We start from the raw sequence: 11,103 nt of genomic DNA, 5'->3' as shown, positions 1-11,103 counted from the left end.
CTACGTGGGCCTACCAACCTATTTAAGACATGCTCATCTATTGTTTTGTAAAGTAACCTAATCGATATACCGAAACGTTATCAATAAATATCTCTGAACACAAGTCAAAAATACAGTTGTTTCTTCTATATTGTCTACCCAAGGTATTCTCCTACGCACCTGTCAACCTACTTCCAATTAATTAATTAATTTTTAAACTAAAAAACATCAACATATAAGCTGATTATTCTTTTAAATTAGTCTAGTCGTAAGTGTATCTCTACAGTCGCTTGAGAAAGACGTTGAACGCACAGCAATGATGACGACATCGAGTGTGACTCTGTGATTGGCTCGACGGCCTGTAACTCATCCGATCTCTTCCCAGAGGCGGAAGGGGCGGGACAAAACACTACGGAGGCTCATCATGGCGGGATGCATGAAAGTGACAAACGGTTTCACCTCTATAAGTGCTAAATTAAGGGTTTTCATGGTGCTACTTATCTATATAACCCAGACATCAGGACAGCAGGTTACGGGTAAGAAGCAGTGTTAGGCAGCAACAGCGGAGAATTAATGTGATACGTATTTTAAACAAGTTTCATTGGTCAGGCTAACTCATGCTAGCTTGTGTTGGGCTGTTTGGATGTAAGTTAAATTAAACGGTAAAGAAGTGACTTCATGCTGAGCCTTTCTCTGATTCTGTCTCTGTGTAGGGGAGACATTTAATTCGGTTGTATCATGTTTAAAGTTGTCTGCGAACAAATGTGTGAAACCTGAACTATTTAGCTGGAGTTTACGAGCCCTGACCCGCCCTCAAGTTATTTCTATCATGCTAATTATATAACCTGTGCGTCACTGAGCAGAAACAAGTTTGACAGTTGCAGCAATTTGCACGATATTCAGGAAGTGAAGACAATGATATATTAACACACTGTATGAGGTATTTATACCTTGCAAAAATACTACACCTGTTAAGCTTCTGGTATGCATTTCTGTATTATTTTCACCTTTATAATATAGTATTTTGTTGGGACTTTAAGAGGATCAAGCTTGAAAAAGTACAATATCTCAGTTGACATGAAACGTTACTTATGTTTTTTTTAATCTGTTTATTAGTATTTTACTAAATGATTATATCACTATATATATTCACGATACAAAAAAATACATCTTTCATATACTTGACTTATGAAAACGGTCATCTTTTAAATGTGTTGATCGTGTCACAGGTTTCTCTTACACTAGACAGCCTAACTTATCAAGCAACTTTTGATGCAATCTTAGTATTAACATGCACGTATCTTCTTATCAAACACAGGTAACAAACATCCCGTAACTGATCTCCAGGATGGAGAGGAGTACGTACTGTCAGGGTCCAACAGTTTCTGTTACAAAAACTCTATGTTTCCGACTTGGAGGCAAACATGGACAAGAATTCAGGTAAGTTACACAAACGGTGGTTAGCCGAATCCAGAAATGTTTACTGTGTATTTAATGCACTTTCTCAATTTTAAAATGATTAGATAATGTTAACAAAAATGCTGTTATTATCACCCTCAGTCCGGATATCTTGGAGCCACATTTGATATTGTTTAAAGTTTAAAAATGTTGTGATCAATGACATCAAGATAAAACGGGAAGCCTCTGCTGGGATATTGTGTAAACAGTTATTAACAAGAGTTACATCTTACAGCACTTCATCTTAACTTAACAACTGAATATTTGTGATAGGTCAAAGTGTGGAGTTCAAACGTGTTTAAGGTGGAAATTGTGTCGGGTGAGGAGGAGCTGCAGGAGCTGGATCGCTTCAGTGTCTGGGGCTGGTTTCAGAGCTTGTTACGTGAGCGGCACAATGAAACCACGTTTAACATCAACCTGTTCAGCAAGGAGACGTGCTTCAAGGTTGATCCCGCTGACAGAACAAAGTACACTGTCAAGCCCCTTCGTAGTAAGTGGGAAACAAATGCACGCAGTTAACTTGCTGGTTATTGACAGTTATTACATTCAACACTATGTCCTCTTTTTCCCTTGCAGAGTTTGATATCTATCTGTTTTTGGTTTTCCTCGCTGGAGCGTCTTTGTTTGTCTTTGCAGGATCACTCAGCAGGTCATTTTCCCCAACTCATGTTTCATTGTTAGGATTTTACAGCATTATGATGTAGTAGTTAACAGTTTTCTTCCCCCCTTAACTGAAGGAGTCCAGTTTTCTTCTACTCTGCTGGTATGAGCACCGGCATGATCGCCTCACTCATCATCCTCTTTTTCATTTTGGCACGCTTTTTGCCAAAGGTGAGGAATTTCATTGCCCACAAATATCCATGATTTTATGGGTTGAATAATTTTGGCCTCATATTTAATGATTGTACTCTTTTGTGTATGTTGTTTCTGCAGAAAAGCCCTTTTTACGTCTTGATTGTTGGCGGCTGGTCGTTTTCTCTGTACGCCATCCAACTCGTCTTCAGGAACCTCGGCGTGATTCTGCAAGAACACTGGAACGTGGCTTTAGGTACCGACCCTTTGTCAATACAATCTTTATAGATAGTCCCTTTTCTGGTGTTTGAAACATCAGACCAAAGACTCTTAAGACGGCATATTAAAGAGCTATTTTTAGACTATACTACACTATATTTGACACCTTGAGAATCACCTTTTTAAGTCGAAGGGTACGTTTGGATACCTTTCAGTATAACTACTTTTGTTGGATGATATATTATCCCAGAAATGATTGTGATAAATTATATTGTAATTTTAAGACAGTTTATTGCAACAGATGTAATGATACAATAGCATAACAATTCAAGTACGCCCTTTCAAAGAGCAACTTTTAATTAATTTTGGGTTAGTTCTTTCTTAACACGGTAAATCAATTTGTGTTTTTCTCAGGTTATGTAGCAGTGGTGGGATTCATCACTTTTGCTGTGTGCTACCGTTACGGTCCTCTGGTGGATGCGAAGAGCATTAACATCTTGTCATGGACGCTGCAGCTGTTTGGCCTTCTTCTGATTTATTTCGGGATTCAAATTCAGCAAGTTGCATTTGCCATCATCGTGGCAGCTGTGTTCTCCAAACATCTGCAGTACCCAGTGTGTCTGACGGTTGCTGCATGGAGGTGGGTGTTCACAGTGCCGACAGAAGGTGGCGTCAGAGTACCGTAATATATGAAATCTACTATAGTTCAAGAGTAAAAGTCTTGCATGATGTCTGCTTATTTCAGAGTTTTAGATTTATCCGAGTTGACGTTGAAACAGTGATATTGAATTCTCCCTTTTTTAGAATCAGTAGTCATTTTATTTTCTTATCATTTAGATATTTTTTAATTGAGTTCTTGCTGTGTTGTGCAGGAAAATCAAAGGGTATGTTCGCTGGAAGCCGGAGCCACGTCGCCTGTTGACTGAGGAAGAGTTTCAAAAGCAGGGGGAGGAAGAGACTCTGCGTGCTCTGGAGGAGCTGAGGAAGCACTGCAGCAGCCCAGAGTTCAGCCCCTGGAAGGCAGTGTCCAGGCTGCAGTCCCCGAAAAGGTGCCTGTCCTCACATTCTGTTCCCAGAAGTTTATTATTCATTAAAACACATTTATATTAAGCTGCTTCAACCCAGCTTGGTTTAACAAAAAATAGAAAGACACTCTTCATTTACATGAAACTTACATTTGGGTCCGGCTATTACCATGAAGAGATAATAAAAGGTATTCCCTAATAGTAGATGTATATCTCTCTCAATGTACTTACACAGAAATTGAAATACCAGCTAGGGACAGCAAAGCTTGATAGATAAAGGTATGGAATAGAAAGGACTGTTATGTTCACAAGTAGTGGAAAATAGGAGTAAATATATATATATATATATATATAAATATATATATAAATATAAATATATAAATATAAATATATAAATATAAATATATATATATATAAATATATATATAAATATAAATATATATATAAATATATATATAAATATAAATATATATATAAATATAAATATATATATATATATATATATATAAATATAAATATATATATATATATATATATATATATATATATATATATATATATATATATATATATATATATATATATATATATATATATATATATATATATATATATATATATATATATATATATATATATATATATTTTTTTTTTTTTAATACTTGTATTTACTCCTATTTTAACTAAGTGACTTCTGAAACCAAATGGCTACACCCGTCATGGTTCAGGTGTGTATTTTGTTTTTGTAATTACTTTAAATCACATCGTAGAGATCTGTTTTCACCTCAAATCTACTTTGATTAAATATTGTAAAACATGAACTTCCAAGAGGTTTCATACTTTTTATATGCACTATATGTTGTTGCCTGAACTGATACTTATTCAGATATCACAATAATCTTAAAATTCTTTTTTTGATTCATGGTTTATGAATCTATCTAACTCATGCTTGGTTTATTATTGAAGTATGGACAAACATTGTAGTTGTGAGTATAAGTGCATGTGTAGTATGTAGGTTCCACTGCATAACGCTGATGTCGTCACTTTAATCCACAGGTTTGCTGATTTCATTGAAGGGTCTCCTCACTTGATGTCAAACGAGGTGTCTGTTCACGTGCACGAGTACGGCTTTGGAGGATCTTTTTTTGAGGACGAGTTTTTTGACACAGACGATGAAGAAGACGAACTTAAGCCTATGCTGATACTGGAATGAGACCGCTGTGTTGAGAGACGTACGAAAAACAGTCGGACAATTCTATTATTGCCTGTCAGAAAGGTGGCCAGAGGTCGGCTCTCCGTGGCTTCGACGCAAACGTCCGGACTGACTCGGTGATGAACGCGGAGGCCGGATTAAGAAAACTCTGGATTGTGATATCGGTCAGAGGAGCCACCTTGAGTCCAGACTCTGAACGAAAAAAAACAGGCAGAACAGTGTGGTCACATCTGTTATCAGCATAAAGAAAGGTCAAAGTAATGTAGTTTCAAAGAATGAGCGCTAAAGCCAAATATCTTCTTCTTTAGGGAACAAAGGCCTCTGTTAAATTTGAGGTTGCAAAAAATGGTGGCGCTGCGATTAGGGCCTTTTTTTTTTTGGAGGTCAAAGCAATTTAACTTTTTACAGTGTGATGGGAGCTCGTGTTGTCTTTAGCTTAGGAACGGTTTTAAAGTTTTATTTTTCTAAACATGTGTTCACAACCCTTAGCCTCTAAATGTGTTCTGAGTGTAAAGTTAGACGTAAAGTACACCATGTGATACGGTCGTGGTTATTATTCTATCTTTCATTGTTTTCATGGTCATAAATCAGGAGAAGTGTCTCCAAAGTATTTTGAATAAAAACTATACTTGAACTCTTGAATTAGCATCATTGTATAAGATTAGAAGTAAAAGGTGGCAAGATGTTAATTTCATGACCACTGTACTTCAGTAGAATTTTAAGATACTCCTTCTGTACTCGAGTACATTTTATGCTACTTTCTGCTCCACTACATTTCAGAGGGAAATATTGTTAATTTTTACTCCGCTACATTTATCCGACAGCTGTAGATCAGGGTTTTACATACAAAATAAAATTAATTTGTAGAATGATGCATTTTTAAATATTAAACTACCCAACAGTGTCAAAAGTAGCTTTACTTTGATCAGCTACAACATAAAACACAGCGATGTATCTACTTAATAATAATCCAAAAATCTCAATGAGGGTCATTCTGCTGCTGAATTATTTATTTTTTTACTGTCGATACTTGTAAGAGACTTCTGTAATTTTACCGTAAGGTACTGATACTTTTATTTTAGGTAAAACATCTGAATTCGACATCTTCCACAAGATTTCTTTCGATTTTCATAATAATTTAAGAGATTTAATGGATTACTAGTTGCATCTATGGCTGCAAGAAATTATTTCCATTTTCTGTCTCCTAAAAAATTGAAAATGCCCACAATAGGTTCCCACAGCCCAAGATGAAGTCTTCAAAGAGTTTTGTCAGCAAACATTGTGAATATGCATCAGCATTTTTATCAAAAAAATCCCCCCCCGTATCCCATTAGTGATTTTTCTTGGGTTTACTGTCTGTTACGTATTTAACGCTTCTGTTAAATAAGACCTGATTTTAAGTCACAGGAAGTTTTACCATCTGTCTCCTATCTGCAGTTCACCTCTTACATCTGCTGTTTATGTCTCTCCATGAAACGTTGTTTCAGACGTTAAAATCAAAGACAAAGTGATGACTGGCATTCACTCATACTGTCCTATGCATTAAATGCCCTCCGTTTTAAATGTACAAACATATTGAGTACCTCTAGCCAAATCTTCTGAGTTCACATTGAATAGGAAGTGGAAGTAAAACTGGGATGAAACCGCAGTGGATGACCAAGATTTGCTGTTCAAGCGAGACGGCGTTATCTTGCATCTGCTAACCTTTTATTATATGTTGCCGCAAACAACTACAGCCCTGCATTCATCCTTTTCTCTCCGACTCGAGTTTCAGCGAGCCATATCTGATGACATTTAGCCCGACTGCCCTCTGCATCCCACCACCCCCGGCTTCTTCCGTCCGCCGATCATTTGGAGGCAGGGAACACCCCTACAGCCGCTGATAACTGAGAATTACACACGGATGATTACGGATAGCATTATTTGCATGCGTTTCCCAGGAAAATGTTGGCATACTCCACTGCTGCATTTCCTCGGACTTACTTCCCCAAAGAAATGCATCACCAACAGGGAAACCTCACTGCAAACGTGGCCACAATGCATGCAAAAGGGAGGTGTGTGTGTGTGTGGGGGGGGAAACCCTTGGCTATATACAAGCATATTGCACAAGCTGTGACGGCTCCCTCGTGGTGGCATCATGTAAAGTGTCTGGAGTTCCCCACAGCTTATAAACTGGCCCACAATCGATCGATTGATTCTTACACACAAAAGGAATTTGCCGTTTTTTTTTCTACTTAACCTCGTGGAAAAGAGACGAGACAACCAAGCATTCACAGCGTGTAGCTCTCACTGCTCATTTTATAAACGGGAAACAACGTACAGCTTCAGAAAACAGTAAGTTACAGGATTATGTGTGTGATAGCAAGACTGCAGGGTTTATTGTAGGCGTGTAAATGCATGCTGCATATAAATCCCTCACAGTAAAGGAGGAAAAAAAGCATGAAAGAAAAAAAAAAAAAAAAAAGAAACTTGCAAGTTACATTCGAAACATGAACCACACTGCCGCAATGAAGTCATTCACATTTATGGCAACAACCAGAGAGTATTACAGACGTGCAGCCGGTGCAGTTTGTAACAGGAATCATCAAAGATGTAGATCAGGAATGTCGGTAAAGAAAATATCTACTTTCATAAAACAGCAGCAGTGCATTTACTTTTTTTTTTTTCAGGCTGCAAGAGGCAGCACACATTGCAACTTTCATATATTACTCCACACAGTCTGTACAGTTAAAGACAAATCCAACTGGTTCTCTTCTCCTCAACCTCTAAACATAAAGTAGTTCAGCAGGAACAGAACACTAGGAGTCCATTGTTGGTGGGTAAAATCCAGTGTTCTGTCAGTACTTGTTGATCCCAAATATCCGTACTCCGTGAAACTGAGGCAACTTTGGGAGGAGCACAGTGAGAAGGGAGCTTGTGTTGATGATAAAATGCGTGGGATCATATTTTGTGTAGAAACTGGCAAGAATATACCTGCACAGAGAGAAGAATGGTGTGAATGTAGCGTCAACATTTACATCGAAGCACCAAAAACATACATGGCATACACTCAAATCAGAAAGTAAAAATATCTCCACAACTAACCATTCAAGCAAGATTTATTGTTACTCAATTGTGTGAATCCTTGAGCTTAAACAAACGTGATGAATGCAACGAACTTGCAAACCTTTTTTAAAGGTTGAAAGCTGCATTGTTTACATCCACGTTTAAGAGCTAGCACCCTTTGATGCCACCGTGTTGGATATCTTTCTGCATTACCGTCACCTGTTGATCGGCAGAATAGTGGGAAACCATCGGCGTATCGTGTCACCGATGTACATGAGCCCACTCATGGTATAACTGCTCCACAGTGAAAACTCAAAATGATTAAGTGCATCAGTTTAAAGTTTAAGTGCATCAGTTCGAGCATCATTTTGCTTCCGTTATGGTTTCAAATGTTTGAGGACTCATCCTGCACTCAGCGCTTACAAAAAACAATCCAAACAAAGGAGACTTTTGGTGACTAGCTAGCCTCACCAGTCGTATAAATCGTAGTAGCTAACGGAGCAATATCAAGAGATGTGTGTTTGTATATCAGAGGGAGGAAAAAACCTTGTTTTCATTTCCAAAAAAATGTGGTTGAGGTCTGATTCATTCAAGGGAAACTTTGCAGACTTTTAACCGACAGATAACACGAAACGACAGGCGGAGATTTGCCGGTGGGTGCTGGCGGCATGGAGGGAGGTACCGCCCGCGCTGAAGTGACCCAGAACCGGTTGAATATCAGCAACATTTCCCTTGTCCTCCTCATAATAGAACAACAGGTGACGGAGGTGTGTGTGTGTGTGTGTGGAGCCGACAGTCGCACCAAACTCTAAGCCGGGCGCTTCGTAGCGGTCCAATCAAATGCAAAGGATTTGATTAAAATCCCTCTCGTAAATGTACAACTCTCAACTGTTCCGTTTCACTGTGAAACACGTCACAGTATATATATCTGAAGACGCTTTAACTTTAAGGTAAATTAGCCAAAAATTGTTCCCAGATCATCTCAAAATAAAAGGCCAGAAGATTCCCCAACAGCCTGAACAAGCGAGTCAAAAATGATTTAGCAATGATCAAACCGCCCAGCTCTGCAGAGCACTTTTAAAGAAAATACTTACAGAACAATTGGTGAGATAGTGAGGAATTTGCGCGAAGATGTGAACTGGACTCCGTAGTCCATCTGCTCCCAGTGTGTGAGGAGACGAGCTTTGCCTTGGTCTGGTGTCTCAAAGGGAGTGCCCTTCACTGTGTGGAGAAACAGGTACATCACCTGCAGAGGACAGACCACAACCACAGAAGAAGTAATGCTCAGGCATCAAACAAAACATGCATTACCGCTTCCGGCCAAGAAATAGTCTCATAACCCCTGTTTTTAAAACGGAAATGTATCTTCATGAACTTGCATTCTTTGTAGACAACAAAAAAGATATCCTGTGCTAATCAACGTGATTTAGAGGCGCTGGTTTATAAGTGGATATTCATGAACTCTTGGACAGATCCAGGCTAGCTTTTTACCCTGTTTCCAGTCTTTGTGCTAAGCTAAGCTAAACACGTCCTCGCTGTAGCTTCATATTTTAATTTCTTATTCAGAGAACACACACAAAGTGAAGCGCTGATCAGTGTGAACTTCAATGAAAGTCCATCAAAATGAAAACTACAGCTTAATAACTGCATTTCCCAAAATGAAAAACTATTCCTTTAACATATGGCAGTCTTGATCACTGCTTTTTAACAATGACAACAATGCCAGAGATAATATACAGCATAAATACAAACATATCTGTGGGTTATTGTCACATGTATTTAAGATGTGTAATGAATCCTATACATCTCTATCTTTAACTGACCAGGTTGTGGATGACGTTGGTCAGAGTCCAGACGAGCGGTACGGTGAAGAAGGGGATGCTGAGCAGGACGATGTGCAGCACGACGGTCAGCAGCAGGTAGGTGAGCCATATTCCTCTGCTGTTCATCACCCTCGTGTTGGGGTTCACCTCGCTGTGAGCTACGCCCACGTTCATCCTAAACACAGAGGAGACATTAGATTTAAGCGTTCAGGATGCTGAAAACCAGCTTCTGTTGATTCAAGAGGCACCGACATCCAACTTTTCAAACATGATGTAAGCAAGCAGGCTAAATCTCAAACCTGATCGCCCCACACATGGTAAAATAGCTAATGAGGTGATGAGGATGATGTGCTGAAATTGAGTTTTTCTTATGTAATTTGAACAATGTCTGCTTACGGACCAAGTCTCATACCATCACCAAACACTACAGATTTATAGTTCCAATCATCTCACTACAGTTCAATTTCATGTTTGAACTTCAACTTTTTTTTAAAATAATGTATGCAATTATTTATGAATATATGCAAATGAGCTATGCACTTCTTTAAAAGCTAACTGTCACATTCATAAAAAGAACCAACAAGAGCTGTCCAACAGTTGTTTTTAAAGTCCTTCAAACTACGGCCCAAAAAAACAGTCAAAGATATTCAATTTTTACAACGATATAAAACAAAGAAAAGCTACAAATTCTCACATTGGAGGAACCCGAGAATGCTCCAACTAAATAGTATCTACATTATCTAATAATCCACTGATTATCATCTTGATTCATTGTTTGGTCTATAAAGTCAAAAATGTCCATCACAATTTCCTAAAACCCTAAAGGATGTCATGACATGTCTTGTTTTATCCGTTCAAAACTCCAAATCCTAAATATATGAAATGCATTATCACATAAGACAAAGAAAAGCATCACATCCTCAAAGTTAAGAAATTATTATCGCATCGTAATTGTTTTATATATCAACTCTGACTCCGCCCGACTGAACTGTGCTGTGTGACTAAACACGCGCTTCCTCTCAGGACTTCACTAACTTACGTTACAACTAACCCCAGCATTCAGACAACAAACTGGCACCAAAAACAATAACGAAGCATCAGTTAACGTGCACTTCTTAAATATTATACGAGAACATAACAGCAACCCTTCACACAAAACCCAACATTAACTTTCATCTTAAAAGTTAGCTTTTAAATGACACAACGTTCGCACGCTAGCTAACAGTGTAGCTGCTATCTACCGGTTGACTTGCTAACGTTAGCTCGAAGCTACGTTGATCCGGATGTAACGGCTGCTCACTAAATCGATACTGAAGGGGGTTAAACGCCTCTGCTGAATCGTGATGAATTAGCCTCACCCATTCGGAATTTCGAGGTTTACAACTTAACATATATAAAGAGCAAACTTTTACCTTCCTGTGTTGTCGTAGCTCTACAGGAAATTCCTTGTTTCTTCTTTGACCCCGCCTTCGGTAGGCTTGGGCTGGTTCCGTTCCTCTGTAACAGCTGGCAAAACTCCAGCCTGTGTCCACCTGTCCTCATCAGCGTC

The 11,103-nt window shown here is 38.5% G+C and overlaps 2 protein-coding genes across 4 annotated transcripts; one reads left to right on the top strand and one right to left on the bottom strand.

Annotated features, from left to right (window-relative positions):
* The first annotated feature begins 387 nt into the window (after positions 1-387).
* nemp1 (nuclear envelope integral membrane protein 1) lies at positions 388-5,320 on the top strand. 2 transcript variants are annotated; one of them, XM_076097383.1, is made up of 10 exons: positions 388-515; positions 1,298-1,419; positions 1,711-1,927; positions 2,014-2,086; positions 2,175-2,268; positions 2,371-2,485; positions 2,863-3,088; positions 3,321-3,497; positions 4,162-4,201; positions 4,530-4,667. In XM_076097383.1, exons 1-9 carry the CDS (start codon positions 404-406, stop codon positions 4,169-4,171), a joined length of 1,146 nt encoding a protein of 381 aa, XP_075953498.1. In that variant the 5' UTR covers positions 388-403; the 3' UTR covers positions 4,172-4,201; positions 4,530-4,667. The 2 variants fall into 2 exon arrangements, with proteins under 2 accessions (XP_075953498.1, XP_075953491.1); XM_076097376.1 differs by lacking the exon at positions 4,162-4,201 and having other exon boundaries at positions 4,530-5,320.
* A 1,635-nt stretch (positions 5,321-6,955) lies between these two features.
* On the bottom strand, positions 6,956-11,040 carry ormdl2 (ORMDL sphingolipid biosynthesis regulator 2). 2 transcript variants are annotated; one of them, XM_076097398.1, is made up of 4 exons: positions 10,967-11,040; positions 9,555-9,729; positions 8,826-8,977; positions 6,956-7,659 (listed from the first exon to the last, which is right to left on the bottom strand). In XM_076097398.1, the coding sequence occupies exons 2-4, from the start codon at positions 9,726-9,728 to the stop codon at positions 7,524-7,526; spliced, it is 462 nt and encodes a 153-aa protein (XP_075953513.1). In that variant the 5' UTR covers position 9,729; positions 10,967-11,040; the 3' UTR covers positions 6,956-7,523. The 2 variants fall into 2 exon arrangements, with proteins under 2 accessions (XP_075953513.1, XP_075953521.1); XM_076097406.1 differs by lacking the exon at positions 10,967-11,040 and adding an exon at positions 10,796-10,817.
* Between the last annotated feature and the right edge of the window lie 63 nt (positions 11,041-11,103).

The sequence above is a fragment of the Anarhichas minor genome, unplaced genomic scaffold, assembly GCF_050575085.1.
Source record: "Anarhichas minor isolate MPS153535 unplaced genomic scaffold, ASM5057508v1 ptg000003l, whole genome shotgun sequence".
Taxonomy (NCBI): Eukaryota; Metazoa; Chordata; class Actinopteri; order Perciformes; family Anarhichadidae; genus Anarhichas; species Anarhichas minor.
Note: the sequence above shows the minus strand (reverse complement) of the source record. Positions and strands in the feature narration are given on the sequence as shown.

Bases quoted from the DNA above. Each gene is read 5' to 3' on its own strand.
- ormdl2 (XM_076097398.1), bottom strand. From the start codon at position 9,728: ATGAACGTGGGCGTAGCTCACAGCGAGGTGAACCCCAACACGAGGGTG. The intron at 8,978-9,554 runs GTCAGTTAAAGA...TGTCCTCTGCAG, and splicing joins CCAACGTCATCCACAACCTG to GTGATGTACCTGTTTCTCCA. The intron at 7,660-8,825 runs GTAAGTATTTTC...CTCTCTGTGCAG, and splicing joins ACTATCTCACCAATTGTTCT to GTATATTCTTGCCAGTTTCT.
- nemp1 (XM_076097376.1), top strand. From the start codon at position 404: ATGGCGGGATGCATGAAAGTGACAAACGGTTTCACCTCTATAAGTGCT. The intron at 1,420-1,710 runs GTAAGTTACACA...TATTTGTGATAG, and splicing joins AAACATGGACAAGAATTCAG to GTCAAAGTGTGGAGTTCAAA. The intron at 2,087-2,174 runs GTCATTTTCCCC...CCTTAACTGAAG, and splicing joins TTTGCAGGATCACTCAGCAG to GAGTCCAGTTTTCTTCTACT.